This window comes from Condylostylus longicornis, unplaced genomic scaffold, assembly GCF_029603195.1.
Source record: "Condylostylus longicornis isolate FDR11 unplaced genomic scaffold, ASM2960319v2 ptg000028l, whole genome shotgun sequence".
NCBI lineage: Eukaryota > Metazoa > Arthropoda > Insecta > Diptera > Dolichopodidae > Condylostylus > Condylostylus longicornis.
The window spans coordinates 1,998,238-2,025,780 of record NW_026577997.1 but is presented as its reverse complement, the minus strand read 5'-3'; the positions used below and the strand labels follow the sequence as shown (position 1 = coordinate 2,025,780).

At 24.4% G+C, this 27,543-nt stretch overlaps 3 protein-coding genes across 3 annotated transcripts; 2 read left to right on the top strand and 1 right to left on the bottom strand.

The window, feature by feature from the left end:
• The first annotated feature begins 2,748 nt into the window (after positions 1 to 2,748).
• LOC129607740 (thyrotropin-releasing hormone receptor-like) lies at positions 2,749 to 14,475 on the top strand. The gene is made up of 6 exons (XM_055518914.1): positions 2,749 to 3,467; positions 12,155 to 12,327; positions 12,430 to 12,546; positions 12,683 to 12,942; positions 13,701 to 13,913; positions 13,994 to 14,475. The coding sequence occupies exons 1-6, from the start codon at positions 3,352 to 3,354 to the stop codon at positions 14,354 to 14,356; spliced, it is 1,242 nt and encodes a 413-aa protein (XP_055374889.1). The 5' UTR covers positions 2,749 to 3,351; the 3' UTR covers positions 14,357 to 14,475.
• Positions 14,476 to 17,335: 2,860 nt separating this feature from the next.
• On the bottom strand, positions 17,336 to 22,917 carry LOC129607660 (pyruvate dehydrogenase E1 component subunit alpha, mitochondrial-like). Its single transcript, XM_055518799.1, has 7 exons — positions 22,714 to 22,917; positions 22,597 to 22,653; positions 19,048 to 19,237; positions 18,764 to 18,966; positions 18,494 to 18,665; positions 18,083 to 18,408; positions 17,336 to 17,993 (listed from the first exon to the last, which is right to left on the bottom strand). The coding sequence occupies exons 1-7, from the start codon at positions 22,765 to 22,767 to the stop codon at positions 17,811 to 17,813; spliced, it is 1,185 nt and encodes a 394-aa protein (XP_055374774.1). The 5' UTR covers positions 22,768 to 22,917; the 3' UTR covers positions 17,336 to 17,810.
• On the top strand, positions 19,245 to 22,588 carry LOC129607661 (selenoprotein BthD). Its single transcript, XM_055518800.1, has one exon. The coding sequence runs from the start codon at positions 19,421 to 19,423 to the stop codon at positions 19,778 to 19,780; it is 360 nt and encodes a 119-aa protein (XP_055374775.1). The 5' UTR covers positions 19,245 to 19,420; the 3' UTR covers positions 19,781 to 22,588.
• Positions 22,918 to 27,543: the final 4,626 nt, after the last annotated feature.

Sequence of the window (27,543 nt, the reverse complement as noted above, 5' to 3'; positions counted from 1 at the left end):
AACTTAATAACGTGACAATAATTTATATTACTATGTAAGTGTGTACTTATATAAATATATACGTATACGTATTTAGTGGCCATATGGGATAAAATTATAACATCATCAGCAAACAAAAGCAAAACCAAGAATTTTGACTACAAACCAATGTATAAACAGAAAAATGTCAAGAATAGTATTGTTGATTCAAAAATATAGTGTTGGCTCTCCTACAGTATTAACTTCAACAATTCCTTGTCATGCAGTTTATAAGCGCATATGTGTGCATTGAATATGCTGCAAAATAATAAGGAACGTTTAATTAAAAAATTTTGAAAATGTAATTTTGATAGTCCTTAATTTTAGTTACTAAAGCTTATCCGAAGGTTTAGTAATAGTTTAAATAAAATTTTTTTGAATTTGGATTTTGAGTTGTAGTTAGGGTTTTCTTCAACATATTATTATAAATGTTCGTGAATTCTGTTGCACCAAACAAAACCTCATTAAAATTTTTTCATATTGAAATTATTCCCAATGTGTTAAGCCTTAATAATTATTGTGAATGTAACTTAATATGGAACGTGTTTTGTAATGTGATGGACTTCGGGAATTGTATTGTGTATATTTCTTAATTCGTGCACTCATTTACATACATGCACATGTTAACACAGATGTGTGAGGATATTTACATATTATATGTACATATAAATTTAATATATCCATTACATTTTTTTTCTCAGAAACTTAAATTCTCTCAAAAGCGAAATTTATTGAACATAATTTTTTATTAGCAAAACAAACCATTTTCTTATTTATTTGTATGACTAGCTGTAAAAATATTTACAATAATTATTAATTTATTAATTAATTTGCTTCGTCCATTATGTATACTTAATAATTTTTAGCTTTATATTTAATTACTGTTAAATTGGTCTACTTTAAATAATGTCCCGCTTACATTCCACTGTTCCTTTAACTATTCTTATAAACGCGTACATATGTATGTATGTATGTATGTTGTGTGTTAATTATACAGTAGTCAGTATGTATATACGTAGTTAAAACCAGAATATTACAAACATACTGAAATATAATATTATAAAAAGTAATAGTAATTAAAAAAATTCCCATAATTTTATGAATTATAAAATTTATTTTGAATGGAATTCTACTGTATAAAAATTCAAAGAAGTCACGGAGTACAGGGTGTGGAGTTAGTATTTTTTTAAATATTGAAGGCACAAGCGAAATATCAACTTGCTTTTTACGTTTTTTCCCTATTTAGAATTGCATTTACGAAATTGCAGGTAGCTAAAGATAAAATCTAGATTGTAATGTATTCAACTGTTTTAATAGAAGCCTCTATCAGGGGCTATTTTCCGACTTAAGTATTGCTCCAGTGTGTTTTATTTGTCAGAGCTCTTATGAGACTTTTATGCAAGAGGATTTGGAAATGCGAAATGGGTACCTTAACTCTGAACAAAGGCTCATTCTCTATAGATTCCCCGTTGTCTTCTACAACTGCAGTTGTTAATTAAAACTTGTTAACTACAGTAACACACCCTTCTGAAAATAGTAAAAAATTCAATAAAATGTAAACAATAATTACAAAACTATCATTTACTTTTATTTTCTCTTGTTCTCTCATTTAAAACTCGCAATAAATATTGTGTTTGTATTGTGTGAATTGTATGAAACTTGTGTTTCATATTTTTTTTCGTCAGTCAATCAATGGTCAAAACCGGTTTTTCTTCTCATTCATGTGGAATTCTTCTTTTTTTTTGAAGTTTTATTTTTGTTTTGGTTTTTTTTTTTTTTATTATTTACTTTTTTGAATGTTTGTTTGTTTGTTAATACACGAGTTTGTATCTCATTTTCTTGTTTTTGTTTTGATTCCCGGAACATAAAACTATTTATAATGGTAGTGGATATATCGGTGGTTAAAGCCACATTACAATATATGAGCATTATGTATTAAATACACATCAGCTACATATTGTATTTTCTATACTGTAGTTTATGCACAGTAAAATCTCATTAATTTTAACACTATGTTATCATTTTTTATATTTTTGGTAATATCCATGAATTTTAAGCATTGAAAGCTATCTAAAAGAATAATTATTTTGGCTTCAAATTTATATCATCCATTTATAATCACCCCGTGTTCAAAGCCCAATTTTTTCAAATTATGTATTTTAAATTTCTAAACTTCCTACTTTAATAACCTAAATGTAATTTGGCCCTATAAATTTACCGATTAAAATTCAAAAGCTAAATAACACTGCTCCACTGTGTTTACTAGAAATTACCAAATACATGCTGAATTATCGCATATAAAAATGTCGTGCAATTCCGATCATGAAATATTTTACTCAATAAATTATGATTTAACAAAAAGAACGTGTTTTATCCCCAAATTAAAAAACTCTAGTAAAATATTTTAAACTTCGTTAAAAAACTTATCTCTTTCCTACATTTTGTTGAGTTACATTTAAAACAGACTCTACTGTTTATACTATCTTGCTAAGTTTCATATAAATATTATTATTATACAGTCATCATTAATAGCCTTTGCGAACGCTTGTATTTAAAAAAATATTTTAATAAATATATTTGTATGTTTGTATATGTATTCTCAAGTTCTATTATATAGGGGAATATCATTGACTTAATAGTACCATACCAAGTACCAAACATATGTAGGAACGCGATGTTTATAATTTTTCAAGTTGAAGTTTAATTTTTAGTATAGGATTGGTAGTTTAACGATTTAGTCGGTTCGGTTGAATAATTGAAAAAATAAAGAAGAGTTCGCGCTAATTATTCGCTTCTAGTTATTCGAAATTATTTAAGTGAAATTTTTAATTTACTTCCCTATAAGGTTTTAAGAAATTTTGTGGTAGAAATCAAATGCAGTGTTGTAAAGTGTTTAGTACCTACATATCTACTTATGTAGTTTACCTTCTTATTTGAATTTATGCTATCAAAGAATGTAATGTTTTTGTGAATATTTGTGTAAACTTGTACTCGTATACTAGTTAAAATTATCAACTAGTTACTATTAAAAACTGGGTGTTTTAAATATAATAGGAGTATATGTATGTATGTTTGTACAGTTAGGTGTAAAATATAAAAATGCCTGCATTTATTAGAGAGGTGATAAAAATTCAAATTTGAAAATATTTAATTTTGAAAAGAAAAAAATCAAGTTATTAAAAATTTATAGTGGTTTTATCTACTAAAGTACTTAAAAGCACTAAAAAATTTAAAATTTGTTAAATCTTATTCTTCTGGTATATTTTAAGTACCTAGTTTTGTTTTGAACTTTTTGGTATTGTGAGTGCTTACAAAAAAAATCAAGTTAACAAAATGTTGACAGAAGATTCACTGCAAAATTTTCGCCAAATTATGGTAACTGCAATTAATCCAACAATATGTATACTTGGTTGTTTAGCAAATATTTTCAATATGATCATATTTACAAGGTAAGTTTATGATTTAAAAATATTCATACAAATATATACAAAAATAGGAAAACAAAACTGAACTCTTGAGTACCTTTAGAGTCTGGGTAGACAAAGACAATATTATACTCGTATAAGTTGAAGGATTTATTTTTAAACTCTTACCATATTACGAGTAGTTATCGCAGTTTAAATTCTTATTGAATACTACCATTGAAAATGTACTGTAAGTGTTTGCAGACCAAGATTTTCTTGCATACAATTAGTTTATAGGTAAAAAATTTATACATAAACTTAAATAATATGTAGTCACACCAGTATTGTGCTGCTGTTGTAAAGTAGATTTGTAGGTACACTATCCATATATGTACATACGTAGGTAACATATTTGATAATTAAAATTTTTCTTATTCATTTTTCGTATTCAACTCACTGAGTAGTTGTATAAATTTTTAACTTACAAATGAACATTATAATTAAATACCTGCAGAGAATTTAATTTACAAATCCTGTATGCAGCATTAATAAGTACTTTACCTAACTAGGTCCAAAAGGCAACTCCATTTTATTGTATTATGTGATACACAGCTTAATTCAGTAAGTACATATGAAGAGATTTAAAAATAATTCATTTTTCTTAATGCAATTAAAATTGAGCTTAGTGTATTGTTGATTTGATACAACAGAAAATAAAAAATTAATGAAAAACTTTTAAGAAAATAATTTATTAAAGGAAATCCCCAAAGCACGTTATTGTATGTACCTGTACCTAATTTTCAATTATAAAAAAATTGTTATAATTAATATTAAGTACTTATGTGAAAGTTTTCATCCCTCTCACAAACACTGTTATAAAACGTTGTATTTCTGAATGAAACTAAGATAATTAAATTGATTTGCCGGAACTTATAAACGGAACCTATAGGCTATCATCGAAAAAAATTTTGTATTTAGAACACAAAGCACAAAAAATAAAAGAATTATTACTTATCTAGTGAAATTTAAATTATGATCTTGTTATACTAGTGAATTATTATTATTATATTTATTTATTTAATTATTGTTATACTGTAAATGAGTTTATTGTTTCTAAAGAACAATAATTGTATTTGTTCTACATTATGAATTATAAATTACGTGAACTAAAACCAGAGATTACGCCATAAAACATTTTTTAATCAGAAAATTTAGATTTTTTTTTGTACATTTAATATTATGTATTTAGCATGTTAATGATATGACAAAATATCTCTGATTTATAACACATTTAATTAAATAAGTATTAATTGAATTTTGACAGAAAATTTCAAAATATTTTTTTGGGAATTTGACTATCAGGAAGTATTTTCAATACATTTAATTTACCATTTAATTTAATCATATCAAATACGTGTATATAATGTTAAGTAAGTATAGTTTAAGTATAATACACGACTTTTATCCCAAAAAAACCTTTGTACTTTGCCACAATTCGGTTCGCTCTATTCTTTCGCTTACTGAGAAAATTATTTTTCGATTCAAAAGACTTCGTTCAGTTTTCTAACGTAAGAGTTATACAAATGACGGTACGTAAATATAAAATTAACATAAAAACTTCACATGTATAGGGGAAAATAGTGAAAATATACTGGAAATGACGTCATGAAAGTAATCTGGTTGGCGTACTCTTATAGTATTAATTAAATTAATAACGTCATTAAATTTCTTGCCCCAGAATTATTTTCAACTTTTTGTCATTAATGAATTCCATAACAAGAAGTTTTAATTATAAAAAAGCTATTCTTACTGTTGCGTCATTATTCTTCGATGATCCATTAAATTACAGTATTAATTAGTATGTTTTAAACCGGAGCATAACAATATGTGGTCATTCCCTTATACACATACGTGTACCTACACATACTTACGTTTACATTATGTTTAGTTTTATAATTGGTGTACATTTTTATTTATTTGAGTATGTTTCTTAGGAATTTAGTATTTTTTTTTAGTGATTATTTGCTTTTAGATCAAATTTCTGCTGAAAATACACAATATAAAATTTCCTACGCAAAACAATAACTAATAATATAATGCTTATTTAGAAATATAACTAAGTATAATATAACAGTTAACTATAGGAAACTTAAAATTTTCTTCATTTAAGATTGAAAGGCAAAAAAGCTGTCGCGAGTTTGTGCTATGTATTTGACTCTGGCATTCTTATCAAGAATAATTCTTAACATCATAACATATACATAATTCCTATTCCGTTCTAGACCATCCCCAAACTCTTTGTTTTTTCTTTAACCAGTACCGCGATATTTTAGTACCTTAGGCAGTGCAATACAATATGTTAAACATTATAATATGAATGGACAGGCTGTATTTATAATTACATATTTAAAAAAAACTCCAATTTCGTTTCAAAAGCTCAGCGTGTTTGGCTTTATTAGAATTCAATATTCATACAAAATTTGAATTTATAATTAGTAAATAAGAATTCAGATTCTTTTTTTTTGCGGATTCTAAGATGTTGTTTATTGGTATACTTGTGTATCTTTGTATGTTAAATGATAAAAACATTAAGATAATTTTAATGTCTTTTTTTAAATCATGTTAATTCATTAATAATGTATTGGAATAGTTGAATTACGCGGTTTAGACAAAATAAACAAATAGTTTTATGTCAACAATCGCAGCGTGGAACAATACTCTAGCGCTTAACAAAAACAGGCAGTATTAAATTTGTTAAAAAAAATATAAAATGTGGCGGATTTGTAGCGGTTATAGAATTGCAAAATCCATTTAATTGCAGATGAAGATAACTCAGAAGGGTTTATTTAAAAAACAAAAAATTCATAACGTAGCGTAAATTGCAGCGTATATCAAAGAAATACGATTTGCTTAAAATACGAGTAGTTAGAGTTGTTCGAGTATGTAGCAAAACGTTGACATTGTATTGATATTCGAAAATATTGAAAATCTATTGCAAACTAATTTACACATGCTTAATAATTTGGTTATATTTAAATTTCCAAATTTTTTCATCACAAATGGTAACGCGCATGAAATTTTATTGCCATTAAATGGCACATAAGCCGTAACCTTAAAATATTTAACCTTAAAATACTTAATGACAATGAAAAACTCCAAAATTTATAAATAAAACGGCCTGTATAACATACAAAAGATTCAGCAAACTTTGATTTTCTTAATTTCAAATTCATATCACTTGATTTGATTTTTAAATTTCATTAAAAAAAATAATTTTCTTACTCTGAATTTCTTTTTAGATTAATAGGATTGCGAAAAATATGAAATTTGTGAATACAATGAAGCTTTACTTAAAAGTTTAGAAATAAATTTGTAATTTTATGAGCACTTATCAGCAACAAAAAGAAAAAAATTAATTATAAATCGCGTTTTATTTGGAAAAATTCTCAGATATGCCATGGTTCAAATTCTCCTACAAAATGAGTAGGTTTTGACTTGTATAATAAATTTGATAATAGTTGCGTCAATTCGCTACACGTCATAATAGTTTCAATATTGAACAGAAGTGTGGGATAAGCAAAGTGATAAGCACTTTTTTAAAATTTTGATATTTCCGTAGTTTGCCATCTCAAAGAAATTAAATTTTAATGATATCCAAATTTAGTTAAAGTAGATGATTAAATTTTAGAAGTTAAATCCTGTGAAGAAATATTGGGAACCATCAGATATGAGAAGAAAAAATATATCACTGTTGAAATGGGAAGGAAAATGGAAAAAAAGTTTTTGTTGAGATAAAACATGGGCTGTTATTGAACAAGGAAAATATATAAACAATTATTAATAGGCAGTCATACGAACCTGGCAACTCACGCAGGTTAATATGTAGAAGAATTAAGAAAATGACTACAAGTGATAAGAGAAAATTTTACAACATGAAGATATAATTGTGGAATGGAACAGCACCCTTTATGCAGTTTTCGTGTAATTGAATGTGCTTTCGACACATTAAGGCAAAGCGAACGTGTAGGAAAGTATTTCTTTACAAGAAACAAGTACTTTCCTACATCTACTTGCACAATATTATTCAAGTATTATTCATTGAACACTCATAATTTCAAATCTGAAATTCTTTATTTTTAATAGATAATCCAATGTACTTAAAGTGTAATTGATATCCTCCATTTTCGCATAATTTATTTATCACAAAAATGTTTTCCTTTCTTAAATTTATCTGAATAAAGACAACAAAAGTCTTCATACCACATGTATCATACTTGATTCATTGGTATCTTGTACCAGTCAAGTAATAATTTAATTGAATCACTATACCAAAGGCGTCAGTAACCTTTACAGACAAGTTATTAAGAACACTTCATAGAGATTTTCTTTCTTTTTAATCGTCTTTAAAGAGCCAGAAACATCCCATATATTTTATGTAAATGTTTATAGTACATATATAAAATTTCATTTATATATTTTGATTTTAAAAGCTCTGTACGCTTTTCAAATAGATTAAATTAATATTTCTATCGGAATTTGAAATAATCAAAGCAAAACCATAGTCTTTGGTAATGATTTCGTTTTTGTAATTGAAAATATTAAAAACAATGAATTTTATTGTATATAGTTCTGCTCATTAATACTCAACACGTTGATAATTACGATTATACTTAGAAATTTTCAATTACAACACAGAAATAGTGTGAATATTGTATGACGAATTCTTTTTGTATGGCTACAAATTAAATGCTATTAAACACTATAAGAAATTTTTTTCTTCTTTAATTCTTTCTCTGAGAATAATTCACAATTTGTTGATATTGGTTTGCTAATATTTTACAGTTTCACTTTTTGACAGACGAAGCAAGTAGTTACTGAACAAATCTAATTTAATAGCAACCTGTAGCTTTGGTTTTCAAAAATATATACGTACTTATATGTAGCACTGCTCTCAATTCTACTATCAAAGGACTGTAATCGTTATTGAATTATTTTCGTTAGTTATTTAATTAAAATTATTTAAATTATTTCATAAATTGTTCATATGTGCTTCTCCATTTCTTCAAATTCAAAATTTAAATGAACATTTATTAATTAAACGATTTTAAATGAAAATTTTCTTAATTTAATAACAATTCTAATTAATGTTGTCATCAAAAACGCATAGCTTTCATAGAATAGTTGACATCAATACAAAATATCAATGACTTCCTAAACTTCTACATATGTTTAAAGGGTGCAGTATTAAAAATGATACAATTGATGTAACAGAAGTCTGCGATAATAATTTTTATTAATATTTATTTAAATTCTAATATCTAAAATTAAATGAAATAGTTAAGATATTTATCATTACATTTGAAAATACTTGCATATATACTTACAACTTACATCATTTTCAAATCGAACATGAATGCGCATAGATGAATATGATTGAATTAAGTGTTCATTTAATTAATGGCATTTTATTTGAAAATTTAAATATTTCATTGCCATATGTTAATATTAATGTTGTTTAGTATTATAAAAAGAAAATGATAATTAAATTGTCAACTTTGTTACATAAGTAAGTAGTAAAAAATACGCCCCCAAATTAAATTATGATTATTTTACGCTTAAAATATGAATTTTTTTTTTAATTTAATAGAAGTTTATAAATGTTACTACATTTGTAGCATCTCTGTCGCGGTTTTCTCTACATATGAAAAATACTGTAATCAAAATTAAGAAATATTGAATACTTCATGAGTATACGTATAAAGGGTCGTTTTCTTTTCGAAGCGGACAGCAAAAGAATCAACTACTCTCTTAATTGGATCGGAAAGATTCCTGTGATTTCGCGGATAATAACAATAAATAAGATGAAATTCTTCTCAAATTTTCAATATTTTAAATTTCTTTAAGCTTTAACTAGATTCTACTGTATTTTTTAACAAAATATTCATTTTATTTTTTATTCTTGAACAAGCTAATTAAGTGATTCTTAGATATAATTATTATTTTATAGACTTATAAGTACATATATTTAAAATTGTTTATTTACAAAATCTCATCAAATTATGAGTAATCACCAATTCTTTTTCAATTTCAACTAATATTGTAAAAGCTCATCTTTAATATTTGAAAATCACATAAAATTTTTAAATTTTAACTACATACCAAAATATTAATTAACATTTAACGTACGTAGAAATGTAAACTTCAGGTTTTTGTTAGTATGAAAAGAGTAATATAAGTAATTTGCATAATACTCAGAAAACAATATTCAAATACTGACACAAGTAAATATAGGTATGTGTTTGAAAAAAAGTATGGGTTTCCCCCTAGCGCCGTTTCATAACAATTAAAAAGTTTTTTACTTTAATATTTTAATATTACTTTATATACATATATAGTTAAAAGTTCAAATATTGGTTAAGTAATTTTGCATGCCATACAACAAAATAATAGAGTTAAGATAATTTAGATATTAATTTTAAAACTTGAATTTCTAATACCAAAGTAATAGCCTGCAAAGTACATAAATTTGTTTAAAGTCTACGTTTATGTATGTTAATTTCTGACCACAATTCTTAGAAGTAGGCGCGGTACATAATACTTAAAATATTTAAGCATAACTTGTTATTTTATTGTTAAATAAAATATTAACTTAGCGATTCATTAATAATTTAACGAGTATTATAACAATTATTTGGAAATGTAACACATAACTGAAGCATAAACTAAAGAATAATCAAAGTAATGTGCATACTTACGTATTTGTGCTCGTATATATAAGATTAACAGGGTATTTAAGTATTAGCATTAAAATAAATTCTGACCGAATTCTGACTGTAAAATTCAACTATGTATATATTTTGCGGGTATTTTCGTAAATAAGATAAATATTAATAGATTAAGAATATTCCCCTCTATTATGAACATCGGTATCGGCCGACATATTATCGGCAGTTCTAATCGGTTTTAGGTTTCTTCTGTATTATGAACCGATACCGATAAAAATATTTCAACCGATTAAAAGAAGCTTTTTCATATAAATTTTTGTTTTTGTAAATTGGAGAAAAAGTTTTTTTTTTCTAATGACATTTGTTTTCTTTCAAAAGTTATTTTCAAAAAATTTTAAAAATTATTTTGAATTTGGTTTTGATGTGCTAAAAAGTTGTTGTAAGCAAATTATTTTCTGTTAAATTTGTAAAATAAAAATATACATACATATATCGGGAAAACGTCGCGTGCATTATATTTTGAAAGTGAAGAAACGGTAGTAAGTGAAGAAACGCAAGCTATTCAAAGACGACATATGTATAAGAGGTTCAACTAATCCATTGGATTTAGACAACAAAATGTATGTTTATGTACCTATTTTATTTTATTATTTATATAATATGTACACATTTTTTAGATTTATCCAGAATTTCAGATTATCATTCCTTGCCAGGTTTAAGTCCTCTTCCATTTTTTCTACTCCTAAATAAAATATATGAATAACATTTTGAAAGAAAATAATTTAGAAAAAATGCTTACATTTTAAAAAAGCAATTAATTACACCAGTTTCCTTGATAAAATGAAGATTTTACAAAAAAAAAAATCTGTCGTCTAAAAATTTGTACCCGCTTTTAAATCGGGGAAAATCCGACAATTTATCGCTTTCATAATACCAGCTAATACGTTTCCTATACAGGGAAAAAAAGCTTTCCCGACGCCGATAAAATTTACCGATAAACAATGTTGGTAATACAAACACAAAATTTTGCCGATAAATTATCGTTTATCGGCCGATACCGATATACATAATAGAGGGGATTAAGATAAAAAAACCTTCCGAGAAATTAGGGTACAAAATAAAATTACAAGAAGAATACCGCCTAGAAAAGAACCTATAAATACGAGTTTACACAATGTGGTATGGTGGTAGTTAAGAAAGTTTCAACCTAAATAAAATATTTGGGTAGAACCATGCATCAAATTAATTACTATCACCACTTTAACGTCTTAATAGAGAACTCATTCAAATAATTTTACATTTAATTATTAAAATTTCCCTGATATAGGAGGACGAATAACAAAATTATATAAGTACTTAATTTAAAAAAAATCGCTCACGATCCCCCGATAAAAGTTCTATTACCCAGAATTACTCGCTGCTCTTTTTTTTTGTTTTCTCTTTATGTAACAACATTAATTAATTTAAGCAATGAATAGAAATGAAAAAAATGTTAATTAAACTGCAGTTACAAAATTATTTTTTTAATAAAATAAAAAAAAAAAACTATTTTTACCGTAAAATTTATTAATTAAAAAGTTGGTTGATTTTTTGTTCTACATCACTAAAAAAAAAAACTTTTTTTTTTTTACTTCAATTTTATTCAATTTTATTTCTATTGTTCAAATTTCAGTTGAAATATTCTTTAAAATTGAAAAAAAATATGAAAAAAATAAGGTTTTATGTACTTAGAATACATTTTCGAAAATGATCTAGTACAATTTCCATTTCGTTTATAATGTTAAATGTTGATTTTAGGGCAAAACAGTAAAACAGGGAAAATGGGCCATCAATTGAATTTCATGAATTAAAATTCCTCCCTATAACTTGTTGGACGAATTTATTTTACAAATAATGCAATTTTTTTTTAACTCAGGACCCAATAGTTTTATTTCTCTAAAACTGAAACGAAAAAAATTATTTTTTAAATAATATTTTTAATAATTTCCATTTTTTTTCTCTTTTCAGGAAACATATGCGATCATCGACAAATATCTATTTGACAGCCTTAGCATTTGCAGATTTCTTTTATTTATTCTTTTCACTTTCGGAACTTTTTAATTATCAACGTTTTTCTCATTTTTATGTTGCGATATACTTTTATTCTTATGGTACAATTGTTTGGCTAAAAGAAGCATTCTGTAAGTCTAAAATTTTTTCTTTATTCAATATAAACATTATTGGAATATTTGGAAATTCTTTTTATTAATTCTAATTTATTATATTAATTAATATATTTTCAGCTTATATATCAATTAGTATAACAGTAAGTTTTACAATTGAACGGTATATAGCAGTACGATATCCAATACATAGGCAACGTTATTGTACAGAAACAATTGCTAAACGTGTTATAATTGGTAAGTCAAAAAATTAAATCATAATTGAAGTTAAATTGAAATTATTAAAAATTTTCAAACTTTAGGAATAAAATAATTTTATGATTACTGTTTAAAATCATTTTTTTAATTTTTATTTTATCGTTTTTTTTTTCAGCTTTATTCCTATTTTGTATTCTTGGTACAATAGCAAAACCATTTGAATTTAAGTTTGTACATAAAACTAAAGGATATAATTCAAAAACTGGTAATTATTGTGATCAAGAATTAGCATGTCTTGAGACTTCACAGCCAGAGAGAATAGAATTGGCACGTAATATAAATGATACAAGTACAACAACAAAATTTATTTGTAATGATGCAGAAAATAATAGAACTTTTGAATTAAATCAAAATGATGTGGAAAATTGCAAAAAGGTGAGCGATTACATCAAATGCAAGTATTATATTAGCGTATACTGTGGGTTAGAAGTATTTTTAATTAACTACGTGACACAAATATAGAATTTATGATTTTAAAATGTTGAATCGATAAGTTTTGATTTCTTATTTCACTCGTATACCACAAATATTATGTACTCTTTTCCAATGAAAATTCTGGACAATGTTATTAATGAAAATTTAATGTGATGTACATTTTGAGTATTAAATAAAGGAGCTTATTTTTAGTGATATTTATCGTAAAAATATCAAAAACTATTATAGACACGAATCATTTGTATCAATTGATTTGTGCTTACAATAAAAATATCGAACTTTTTACGATAATTGTCAATTAGTTACTCAGAATAGTAATATTCGATACTCAGACTATTCGATACTCAGAATAAGCCCTTTTTTTTTTTTTTTTCCTTTGTTCACTCCTAGAAGGAGCATAGGGCTAGTGCATGATTTCTCATGCAATAGTTTCATAGCGTCATAGAGTTTAACTAGGTAGGTGACTAGCCTGCCGTAGTTTTATTTATATAAATTATTTGAGGTTATTAATATTTACTGTTTATTTTTCTTAGTTTTTTTAATATCGAATATTACGAATATTTTGAAAATTACTAGATTAATATTACTATGAATAAGCCCTAATGAAAATTACTATGAATAAGCCCTAATGTTGCTTAAATATTGCAATTCAACTTTTTGTTTGAATAAAAATCAAAATCTATTTCTTTTAATTTCAGATCGATTATTATAAAACAGAAGAAACCGATCTACGATTTAATACAACATATGTACAAATTTATTCTATTGTTGTAACAATAATATTTGTTTTAATACCACTTATTGTCTTAATTGTATTTAATTCATTACTAATACATATTGTACATGAAGCATCTAAATTAAGAGAAAAATTAACTCAAGTTCCAATATCAAGATCAGATTCTGGATTAAAGGTAACTATAATAATTTAATCAAAATAAAATTAATTATACTTGTATTTAATTGTCTTCTTTAATATTTTTTTTTGTTTTAGAAAAATGCCAATGAAATCAAAACCATTTCACAAGAAAATAAAATTACAATTGTTTTAATTAGTATTGTTGTTGTATTTTTATTATGTCAAATACCATGGGCTATTTATGTGATATTTTTATATTTTACAAATATATTAAGTTCAGAATTGGCATATTTTTTAGCTATTATATTAAATACATTAGTTGATATTAATTCAGCTATAAATTTAATATTATATTGTGGTCTATCAGAAGATTATAGGAAAACATCAAAAAAATTGTTAAGAGAACTTACATTTCGTGCATCATCAACAGCATCATCGTCATCGAATAAACAAAAAAGTATGTCAACATTAGCTGATCATACAATTTATACTTCTTAATCATATAATAACAAAAATTTGTTACCATAACCATCTGTTTTTTTTTCCAAATTTAATAATGTATGCATTTTTGTTTATTTATAGTACTCATTATACTTATTGTATTGTATAGATATTTATAGGTTTATTATAAGATTATACAAGGGTATAAACATAGTTAATGAAAAAAAAATTATTGTAATAATTTAATTAATAAAAAATTGGAATTGGAAAAGGGTTATTGGAATTTATATTTATATATAATTCCAAAATTATTAAATTAAAAATGATTATTGACATTGAAATTTCGATATGTAAAAATTGTTATTTAATAAAAATATGAGCAAAACAATGTTAAAACCTTGTACAACCTTGAAATCATTTAAATATAAACACCTTAAATAATTTATTTTAAATTTTATCTTTTAAGTTCTATATAGTAGTCAGTGTGTGATAAGTTTTAAATTGCTACCATATAATTTCATTAATATGTACGTATATTTAAGTAATTTAGATTTATATCATTAATATATTTGTTAGCACATTGTATACTCACTTTTTAAAGACCTAAACACAATGTAATTTGAAGAAACGAATTTTTTAAAATTAAGTTGGTGCTTTTATGTTTGAAACCTCCTTTGGTATTATAATTATAAACCCTAGATATAGTAATAAACCAGCAATATTCAGGTTTCCCATAACTAGAATTATCTAAGAATAAGCTACTCTAGAAAGCATTTGCATGCATTTCTAAAGTAGTTTACATTTATTATTGCATAATTAATGGCCATTTTAAAATAGTTTACTATAATTAATTACATTTATTTTAATTAAAAAAATTATTTAACAATAAAATTCTTCATATTCTCTCTTATTTTAGTACATTTTTTTATTTATACGTAGACATTAAGTAAAGTTATTTTAGTCAGAGTTACTGGTTGCGGATAAATCAAGTTTAAACTATTCCAAATTATTCTTAAAAAAATTAATCCTAAATTCAAATAAAAATTTCACTTTTTGAATTTTATTTTAACATTTTTGTAAAATTACCTAGAATTTTACGAAAGCACAACAGTATGATTTTTTTCTAAAAAAAAATAATAAAGTAAAATTTTTTCAGGGACATTTTTCACACTTTCATTTGGTCAACTTAAAATTACTCGAATTCAACCAAATTTTAATGGGTTACAAATTTGAATACGAAGAACATACATAATTATTGTTAATTTTAAGTTTACTTGGGTAATTTTTTGTCTTACTGCCGCAACAATTAAAGTATTAATCTTTAAAATTTTAATTGATTTTTTTTTTTTTTTTTGTAAAATTCAATAATATTTTAAGTTTAAGAGTTTTTACTTAATTTTAAAGTATTTGCTTATTCTTTATCTTTTAATCATATTATAAGAATAACAAAACAAATTGATATTGTTGTTCTATTATTATTAAACTTAAACATTAAAGCTTAGTGATTAATACACAAACATGCATTTATTTATGTAATAGGAGATATTTTATTAAATTTAATAGTTTATAAAAATTTAAATAATGTAAATAAGTTTATGTAATGATTATTTTAATAATAATACTTAAATGAATTCTAATTGTATGAATATTTTTAATTCCCAAATATCTAGTTATAATATTATACATGCAATGTAAATAAATATATAAATAATTTTAATATCATGAAAAATTATAAAAAGTAAATATTTTGATTCCAAACAGATTCTAGTATGTAAAAGATTTAACTATGGGCTCTATATATTTTGTTGAACAAAATTGTAAAAAATTTCAGTAATTCAGTAATTTTATAAAATTTAATTATATTTAGTACATAAACTAGACAATTTAATGTAAAAACAAGTCAATTAAGAATATAAAATTTATAAATTAGTTTTCTGTGTTCAAAATAGATTAGAAAAGAAAGCATATTATTAAAACAAAACAATTTTTTTAATTAAAATTAATTTGTAATAATAATTGAATTGAAAGTATGATATTTAAAATATATTGTTGTAAATATTCCTATAACTATATCCTTTAATATATTAAATTAAAATATAAGATAATATTTTAAATAAAATAAATTTTTACTCAATATTTTTAATAATGTACGTTTTTTGCCTTTAAAATTAATCATTGTCATTTTTAATATATAAAAATTTTTATTATTTTAAAAATTTTATTTAAGAAAATCTTATTATCTTACTTATTATCAATTAAAATTATTATTAATTGTAAAAATATAATTGTAATATTGCACAATTACTTTTAAAAATGTAAAATAAAATTATTTCAAGAAAAATTATAGCTTTTACATAATAATAATCTCAATGTTTTAAAAAAAAGGATATTAAAAAAATGATAAAACTTAATAAAATAAAATTAAACAGACTTTTGAATGTTTTTCTGTGTTCTTTTTAATAAAGATTGATTACATTTTTCTATTTAAAAATGAAAACTTTAAATAATTTGAAATAAAAATATAAATAGAATCTCAAAAATAAATACAATAATGTGATGAAAAATACTTTATTATATCTCACCTGATTACACTTTACGTCTGATTTTCGTCCTTTACATTGTTACAAAAATCGTAGGTATCGTAGATAGTAGGATTTTTTAATATTGATAAATGTTTAAATAGAGCTGCAAGAGTACATCAAGAATTCCCAATTCATTCCGTATATATAATTTGTAAATGCTCCCTTTTCAATCTAAATGAATTAATTAATTCAGTTGTGACTTCACAAGGCCATAATGTCAATTACGCTAGGTAATCTTAAAATTTACAGTTTTAATCCATTTAAAAGGTCATTCGTGTCGTAAGTCGGCAATTCTACGAAAATTTTTTCGGCTAGATTTTTAAGCAAGCCTTTATAGGGCAACAGTATATATTAATATTACTTTCCTAAAAATTAAGGGATTCCACATTTTATGCTTTAAAAATATTTGCCTTAAATGAATGAGTAAATGTTTGATTTATGGAAAGAAAAAACTATTTTTATTGCATAAATTATTTTTTTTTGTTTTTAAATAAAAATTTAAAATAATTAAAAAGTTCAACTAATTTTTTTCAAAATTTATGTTACAATTTATTTTCTTTTATTTTGTAAAATTTTATTTTATTGTTGAGTTATGGTTATTTATGTACAATTTTATAGTTGTATCACTTTTGGTTCCTAATTGTATTCAATTTGATTTTTTCTTAAATAAGAGTAGGTAGGTATGTTTTCGATTTCTACAAGTGATTTTTTGAGAAATTTTTAAAATCGTTATTTTTTTCACTTAAATACATTATTTTTAATTAATATAATAATTTACAATTTTCCAAATAGAAGCATTTAAATAGAAGACAAAAATAAATCATAAGTTTTAACATTATTTTTGCACAAAAAAAAATTCTTTTTAAAAGTTAAAACTTTTATCTCGCAACAATTTCATTTTTATTTTAATTTAACTATTTTCGATTAAATCAATGATTTACACCTTTATTCTTGTGAATATGAGCTAAATTAAAACCAATGGTGCCTCGAATTTTTGGATCAAGATTATTTGAATAAACATCGGTCCAAAGTTCTTCTAATGGGATTTCTTTATCGCTTTTAGCTTTATTGGTTGCTTCATCTACTTCTTTTCGTACAGTGTTATCAACAGCCTATATATTTATTTTGTAAAAGAAAGAAAAAAAAAAACAATTCGAAAATAAAATTAAAACAAAATCAAAATAAAAATATTTTCTATTACTTTAAGTTCATCAGCCGTTACTAAACCAAATTCATTTATGATTCTATCTTTAAACGACGTGATTGGATCACGCTTTTGTCTTACTTCTTGAATTTCTTCTCTGGTACGATAACTTGTACCTGGATCGGACATTGAGTGTCCAGAATAACGGTATGTAAATACTTCCATAACAAGTGGACCATTTTTAACAGCATAATCAATAGCAAATTGGAATGCTGTTCTAACTGATAGTACATCCATACCATCAACCCAAATACCTGGCAGTGCGTCACCACGTGTATAATAATCGGTATTTGAAGCAGCACGTTCAGCACTTGTACCCATACCTATTTTAATTCGAAATAAACAAAAAATTGAAAAGTTACTTAGTAAATACAGAAATAATTTCTTTTGCTTTTTTCTTAAATTTACCATATCCATTGTTTTCACAAACAAAAATGCATGGCAATTTCCATAAATATGCCATATTATAAGCTTCAAAAACTTGACCTTGATTTGCGGCACCATCACCATATAAAGCTAAGCAAACACCACCATTTTCTTTATATTTACAAGCTAATGCTACACCAGCGCCTAACGGTACCTGTGTAAATTTTTTTTTTTATAAATCATATTATCATAGACAGAAGATTCAATTATAATTTAACCGTAATAATTTCATTTAAAAAAAAAATAACTTACTTGAGCTCCTACAATTCCATTACCACCGTAGAAGTTTGGTGCGTACATATGCATAGAACCACCTTTACCACGAGCACAGCCACTTTGACGTCCAGTCAATTCAGCTAAAACACCTAATGGTGATACACCCATTAAATATGTCCAACCATGAACACGATAGGCAGAAATTATGTTATCTTGTGGTTTCATTGCAGCTTTCATGCCTTATTAAAAATTATTTTGAAGTTGATTACTTAATGTTAAGTATAAGGAATAATTTGTTTTTTTGCAAAATATTTTCATACCAACAGCACAAGCTTCTTGGCCGGAATATAAATGGCAGAAACCTCTAATAATTTTTTCTTTGTACAAATTACCGGCAGCTGTTTCAATACGCCGAATGGTTTGCATTTGTGTATAATATTTAATAGCATCTTCTTTTGTTACTGTAGTTGATGATGCAGGTCCACTGTCGAGTCTATGTAACTTAAACGGCTTGAATATATAGTCAAATAAATAATGTATATTAAAATTAGTTTAATGCTTTCATATTTATTTTTTATTGGCTAAGTAGGTTTTTGTAATAAAAAAATTTTTAAAAATTTATTTGAATTCAGCGCCCATAGTATTAATAATCAAATGTAATATTGAAATTCTTAATAATTTTTGTTGATAAAAATGCCAAAAAAAATAAAAAAAAAAATTAATTGGGCAGATGATTCAGTTTTTGATAAAAGTCGTGCTATCATTTATATTGAATATGCTGATGATTGTTTTGTTTTTAAAGAAAAGGCCAATGAACTTTTATCATTTGTACAAGAAAGATTCCCAGAATGGAACTTTGTTATAGTAAAGAATATGTATGGTCAAATTGTTCCAAGACCTGAATCATTTGAAGTAAGTTTTTCACAAAATGCTAGAATGCATCCGGAGGTTTTATGGAGTGGAATTAATAAAGGACCCCCAAGAGCTGATAAATTTCCAAAAACTTTTGAAGAATTTATTCCAAAAATATCAAATTTATTAAAGCAAATCTAATATCATGAGGGAGAAAAAGGTGATTTTTAGAAATTTAAATGACAAATTTTATATTTGAATAGAAGTATTTCATTTCCGGTTTAAAAAAAACTACATATATTATGCTCATAAATATTGAGCTCCCTTATTAAATTTTTAGCCATAGATAGGTAAAACAGATAAAATTATTATTCAGTTTCAATACTTGCTTTCATAAAATACGATTTTGTTAAACTTGCTAGCTATATACCACCTTCTTTTGAGTATACACATAGTTATTTATTGATGCTTATGGCAGACACATCAATGAGGCAATTATAAATCATTGTTAATTTTTGTACTGATAACACAAACCACAACAATTTCCGATAATTTGATAAGCATAACAAATTTACAAGTGGTTCTACTTGAAAATTATAATTATTTAATCGCTTTTTCTGGCGTGATAATGAATGAGAATATTATTTGTAACATTATATGTATATAAGGCAGCTACCTATTTATACTTATTTTATTTAAAGGCTACAACTTAGACTGGTTATATTATTAGTTAGATAAGAAGTTCATTAAATTTAATCAATAGAAAAATAGATTGGACTGCATTTTTTTAATAGGTTTATAAAAACAAAAAATTTACTTATATGACAATTTTACTATTCCCGACAATTATCCACATCTTTCCAAACCAACCTGGTTTATAATACAAATATATTTACATATAAATAGCTACAATAATTTCCTTGATAAAGTACCTACATAACACCGAATTATACAACCAATTTTTCTACACACAACCTAGTAGTATCAACTAATTTTTAATAAATATTACACACCTACTTACGAGTACTATACATTCCTTTCCATTCAACTTTAAAAATCTGCAAATTTGTGTGGGGTAAAATATTGTGAGGTAGATAAAAGTATATAGCAATTTACTTCTTCATTATTCTCTATTATATTGGTATATCTACCTATCTACCTATGTCGTATATTTATAGAACTTAATATATTCTGACTTAAATTGCGCATGAAGGAATTTGGTATTTATACTATAGTTGCTGCTTTACATAAAAACGTTTTTTTGTCACAAAATATTCTAAGTATAGAATTGAAAATCACGTGGTTTTGTTTTTTTTTATTGGCGGCATGTTATTGAAAAATTAATTTTAATAAGTACTAGAATAATACCAGAAAGTATTTGAAACAAAACAGATTTGTTATTGTTTCGTCAAATATAAGTAAGTGGAAAACTTTTAAACGAAGAGTCAAGTGACAAGTGATTAGGGAATATACCAAGGTACGTACATGCTTGGTAATATAAGGCAAAGCAGGATTGTTGTAAAATGTTTTTGCTATAAGGAAGAACACTTCTTGAAATCCACTGAAAATCAGGTGTCATTATGTACCGAATATGCAGGTAGAATCTACTTACTTACGATATCACTAGCATCAAAAATATAAATATTTTAACCATATGTTAGTCACAAAACTTTATTTGAATTTTTTGTGTGGATAGAAACTAATTTTATATGAGTACGTACTTAAATAACTATGAACGTTTAAATTAATACCATCTGCAATAATTTAAATAAGTGTTAGAATTAAAATTCTGTCTTAATATAACACTAGTAAATAGATACATAATTAAGTAATACGCGATTATTGTCTTGCTTTCCATTTCTAATTTGTGACACATGGTTGTGCTTAAACAATTATAAATTATTTTGTGTCACGCAAATGTATTCCTGCTAATTTTAAATTCCAACATTATCGAAAAAAAAATTATAATTCCACTAACTATAATCACAACACTGCAGCACTTTTAAGTAATGATTTTAACTCATGATAAGCTTTCTTCTTCTATTTTGTTTTGTTTTTTTTTCTATTTTTTTCAAAAACATATATGAGGCCATATATATGCACTACAGCACTGTTATAATTATTTGCTGTTATGGAGAGAGAGTAATTAGAAAATATCACCCCACAAATATTTTATAACTATGTATAATTAATTTTTTAAAAATTATTTAATTAAAATAAACATGCTTTTCATAATTATGTTAAATTGTAGGTAAAAAAATTAAAAGAAACAAAAAAAAAATTGTTAAGACACAACAATCACAGCTGATTTTGTATTAAATGTTGACTTTTATTATTGAATTGAGAAATTGTTATACTGTCAAAAACATATATTATATGAAATGTATTATATATACACAGCCGGTGTGACGTCAACTGCGAAATTTATTTATTTTTCTTCTTTTTTCTTTATTGTTATACATGTGGATAATTTTAGATTTTGTCAATAAAAAAAAAATTTATTACACTTATAACTAAAATAGATTTTTTTTTTTAATATTGATATCATATTATTTTTTTCTAAATTCACTTAATTTTATAAGAGTTTTAATTCTAAGATCTTTCAGAGCATTTTAAAACATTGTTTACAAAAACAAAAACTACACAAGTAGGTTACACATATTACAAGATATTATACAGATAATGTCCTTGGAACAATTTTTTATTTTATGCATGTAACTAGCGTTATCTTACTGTTACAATAACAACACATACACATATTGTTGTATATATAGTACAAAGTAAATACTATTAGTACGGTTATGTGGGCATATACATACATTATACATACTTATATAAAAATTTTTTTTTTCATCATGCCATACATAACCTTACATTTTATTTTGTAATCAATTTAAAAAACATTTTTTAGGATTTTTTTTTTTAAATATTTAACCAATTTCCACATTAAAATTACAAAAACAAAAAACACACACTCAAAATTCCTTTGAACATGGACTTTTGTTCATTTTACTCACTTTTAATTCAGCAGTCGCCTCGGTTGCATAATTATTTGCAGCTACTTTAGCACCAGTCTGTAAAAAACCGAAAAATGAAAACTTTGATGAATTTAAACGTTGTGTATATATATTTACTTTTTGGACGTTTCTTAATAAAATCGGAATTTCACATGCAACAGACCGAAACATTTTGTGTATGTAATTTTATTTTCGTTTACAATTCAATTTTTTTTTATTTTGCTGTTTTTATTGAAAATACACTTGAAATTTTTTTTAAAAAGAAAAAAAAAAGTTATAAAACCTCTTTTGACTCGACTACAATGTTAATGAGCTAAAGTGAAATTCAATAAAAAGAAAGTTGTTTAAAACGTCAAAAGGAAAAAAATGACATTTTAAAATATGACAGCAAAAATGTCATAATTGTTGTTGTATTCAAATGTTTTGTATAACAGTTGTTATTTGAAATTCTTAATATGTAATAGAGTGGTGAATTGAATTTCACCTTAACTGAAGAAAAAAATTATATTGCTTTTTGGGAAGTGTGTAAAAAAGAAAATAATTAACAGTAGAAATTATTAATTGAAAAATAAAAGTTTTCGATATTAACCAATAATATCAAATATTGAAAACTTTTAAAATAAAATTATAACGAATCTTTTTACTTTAAATACTCCACAGTAAAATCTTTCGGGGGCAGAATCGCAAAAGACCAAAGTTTCTTTACGTCTTTTCATTAGAAAATATTTTTGCATTTTTGAACTTTCATTTGCCGATTGTTTTGGTAATGACAGTTTTGCCTTTCGCAGGGTCCCACTTTCATATAGCTTTTTCTGTAATATGTATGTTAAGAGTTAGAATTCAATTTTTCCTTAATTTTGACTTCTGAAAAATATTTGAAAACGGGTTATACTTACGTAAAACGTACCGTTGTAAAGCAGGTTTTTGTGAACTCAAGAAGTTCAAATTGGTGCATTGTTACATGCGATTCATATTTTAGAAATGGGGTAATAATTTGGTAAGGGTTATTGTCTATAATTATCTTAATTTAATATTTAAGAAGAGTTATGATGAAAATGTTGAAATTAGAAATTAAAAATAACAATTTGCATAAAGATAGGACGTTGTGTGTGGAGGATGTAAACGATATTATGAATTTCAATTAAAATTTATAAAATATTGCATAAAGTTGGGCGAACTCTATTATAATCCAATTACATATTATTACAAAATTGAATTTGACTGCAATAGTAATGAGAATTGTATGGGGAAAGTGTTAAGGAGGAGAAGTGCAAATGGTCAAGGATCCTAAATGGAAGTGGTGAATGATGTTGATAAACACTTTTGGAAGTTCATAGTTTGTCATATTTAAAAAATAAACCTTAAAATTAATCGATATTTCCATCACAACTTCTTAAACGCTATTCTATTCTTCCACATTTGAAATTCTTAAAATTAAAATTATAATTAAAAAATATTTTTAAATCAAAATATTTTTATTATTTAAATTATAAAATAATATAAATGCAAAAGAAAAACAATAATTATATTAAATAAATCAAAAATTATCATAAAATTAATAATAATTATTTTCGATACATTTAAGTTGAAAAAAAAAAAACAATTTAAAATTATAATTTTTCGCATATCCTTTTGAAATTTAAAAACTTTTCTAGTTTTTTGTTATTCTTTTTTTATTTCATTTTCATTCTAAAATGTTCTCAATTCATTCATTTTCATGTTTGCAAAATTTTATTTTTTTTTTAGTTCTTTTTGCCCCGTTTTCTTCTTCTGTTTTTTAAATTGTTTAACATAATCTCCTTACATGCAGATAAAAACTAGAAAATATCCTTTTTTAATATGTTTTAAAGGATATATGTATAAACTTTTGTTTTTTTTTTTCATTTTTCTCGTTTATATTTTCTTGTTTTGTTTGTTTTATTTGTTTTTTTATTTTAAAATTTATTTTAACAATTTAACGTTTCATCTATTTTAATTATATTAGTATGTACGTATATACATACATATGTATATGTGTTCACCCGTTTATAATATAACAGAACAAACCGATAGAGAATAAATACAAAGTAGATGAGAAATATACGAGTAATACAAATTGACCATTACTAATTAGAATTAAAAATAGGACGAAAATACTTTCATCATAATATGGTGATTTTATTTTAATATAAGGAATGCACATAATATGAAAGAATATATGTATGTGTATGCAAAATAACATTAAGTCATTTTGTATTGGTTAGATTTGGATTAATTTTTGGAATTTATTCGACAATCAAAATATTATGATAATTATTACTGTTCGAAAAATTTAAATTTTGTTCGTGTAAATTTAAATTTTATAGAAAATTCAAATGTTTAATTTTTCAATATTAAAAATTTCAATTAAAATATTTTTATAAGTTCAATGATTTTATTTTTCGGAATCAAATAAAAATTCGTTTCTCTAAATTTTCAACGATATTTTGGGATCGGAAACTCTAAATATATAGTAAATCAAAGATTCAACTCCTTTGTTTTTAAATTTATTTAAGTGTATTTGAAATAAATTTTTAATTCTAAAGCGATCATAAAGCTTAAACTATTCCTTAAGTCCAAGAAAACAATTTTAAAAGTTCAATCGTCAATTTATTTTTATATTTTAGAATTTTCTTAGCCCTAAATTCCGTATCCAATTAAAATTCTTTTGTCTATACAATTTAAGAAGCTCGCTGCATCGAATACATTAATAAGTAAAGTACCTTTTATAATTTAATACAATAATATGGTCTCCTTAAAATGTTTTGAGACGAAAACTTTGAGTAGTAACTTTAATTTAAAAAAAAAAATCAGAAAAAGAAATCTCTTCTATAATTTAAGGAAAAATTTTTGAAAAAAGGGCCATACATATATGACACAATGAAGAGGATTGTTATTAGAACAAAACCAAAGAAAAAACCTATATGATTATATGTGAATTAAACGTGTCGATTACACGACACATTACCAATTTCATTCTTTCTCTAAAACAAATCAAACAACAACACCAAAAGATGAAGAATAAAACAAGAAAAAACGTAATATTTTCATTGTTTTTCTTTTCTTTTTTTATAAATTTGTATTTTGTTCGTAATATGATTACCATTTGTTTTCCTGTTCTCTTTTTATTTTATTATTGTAGTTGTTACGTTCATTTCTCTTTAAAGTCCTTTTAATATGGGTAACAATCAAACAAGCAAATAAACAAATAAAAATAATAAGAAAAACGGAAAAGATTTTCCTTCCAAATAAACCGTGATATTGTAAAATGTAATAAAGAAAATTAGAGAAATATAGTATAAGATAAAGTGTACCAGCGGGGGCAAAAAAGGTTTTAGGAAAATTTGATATAGAATGTAGAAGAGATCCTAGCAAGCATATGTATGTATGCATATATATACATATATATATATATATATAGAGAGAGAGAGAAAGAATATACATAGGAGTTAAAAACGACCACAATACTAATGTAAATAATTTAAAAAGTTTATAGAAAAGTTTTTCAAGGATTTTTAGTTTCCATTTTTTTAAGTATACAAAAAAAAATAAGAAAAAAAAATTTTTCCTGTTGGCCCTTTTCTCTTCTTATCGTTATCTTTTCGTTCTTTTTTCCATTCCATTGTTATTCTGATTTTATCCTTATTGTTTTTTGTTTTCCAAACCAATATAGAAAATTTTCTTTAAATTTCCTGCCATTTTAATTTTATTTTCTATGTGTTTATTTTGTTTTTACGTTAAAGTTTTTCAAAATAATTTTATTACATAAGTATGTATGTATTTGTATGCATTGCATTGAATAAAATATTATATAGCGTCACCTATGCTTAATATTTAAAAACAATATAATACACAAAAGGTGCCGATATAACATACTAAAACAATATTAAAGTTTATGCTACATATGCTAGTAAGAATTAAAGAATTGGGAGAGGGGATAAACAAAACTTAGCCGTTCTTTTCCTTAGAATTCTTTAAAAACACTTTGTATTACTAAAAATATAATAAAAAAATTCAACAATAAAAAAAATATGGTATTTTTAAGTTCTTTAATTGTTATAATTTTTAAATTTAAAAATTACCTTACGTCGCGCATTTCTTGAAAAATAAAATTTTAGGCTTGAATTGGTTTGAAAATAATTACCAATTTCCAGATATTATTGTTGTATTAATGTAACTACAAATAACAAAATAAATATTACAGTATAATATAATACATATCATTACAGATGATCTTTTAATTGTGTTTTAAGTATACCTTTTTAAATTTATCGGCAAAGTATTAAACATTTGTACATCTTTATACAATAATTTTGAGTAGTTGTCTTATGATATAACGGTAATCTCAAATAATAACATCCTCGTACGTAGTCAATGGGATTTTAGATTTATTTTGGCAATAGTTCATTTTTTAACTGAAACATTAATGAAAACGTATTAATATACTTAATTATATTATTATATTAATATACTTATATAATAAAAACGTATATTATACTTACGATAATTCTATTACCAACAGTCATCCGTTTTAAATTATCTATTATCGGATTGAAATGTATCCTTTTATCACATTAGATCACAATTCTCATTGCCTTTTTTGGAGTTGTAGCAAGTGAAGTTTTGTGTTGTTGCTTGTTGAGCTATTGTTGCACAATACGGTCAAAATGTTGTATTATAAAAGTAAATATTAACTGCACATTGCCAGTCGTTAAATTTTGTCTTATTCTCGCAAAATATTATAAATTTAATAAAAAAGACCCTTAACAATCGGTCGTTGGGTTTAATAAAAAACGCTTAAAACAATTTTCCATTTTCATTCCTTCTCCATTTAATATCATGAAAAATCTTCTGTTTTACGAATATATTGAACTATTATAGTTGGCTTATCAGTATTTAATAAATCTTAAATTTGCTTCTTGCTCTTTG

Excerpts from the sequence above, each read along its gene's own strand:
- LOC129607740 (XM_055518914.1), top strand. The coding sequence starts at position 3,352 with ATGTTGACAGAAGATTCACTGCAAAATTTTCGCCAAATTATGGTAACT. Across the intron at positions 12,328-12,429 it reads TTGGCTAAAAGAAGCATTCT|CTTATATATCAATTAGTATA; the intron begins GTAAGTCTAAAA and ends ATATATTTTCAG. Across the intron at positions 12,943-13,700 it reads ATGTGGAAAATTGCAAAAAG|ATCGATTATTATAAAACAGA; the intron begins GTGAGCGATTAC and ends TTTTAATTTCAG.
- LOC129607661 (XM_055518800.1), top strand. The coding sequence starts at position 19,421 with ATGCCAAAAAAAATAAAAAAAAAAATTAATTGGGCAGATGATTCAGTT.
- LOC129607660 (XM_055518799.1), bottom strand. The coding sequence starts at position 22,767 with ATGTTTCGGTCTGTTGCATGTGAAATTCCGATTTTATTAAGAAACGTC. Across the intron at positions 18,967-19,047 it reads CCAAGAAGCTTGTGCTGTTG|GCATGAAAGCTGCAATGAAA; the intron begins GTATGAAAATAT and ends ATTTTTAATAAG. Across the intron at positions 18,409-18,493 it reads TTGTGAAAACAATGGATATG|GTATGGGTACAAGTGCTGAA; the intron begins GTAAATTTAAGA and ends GAATTAAAATAG.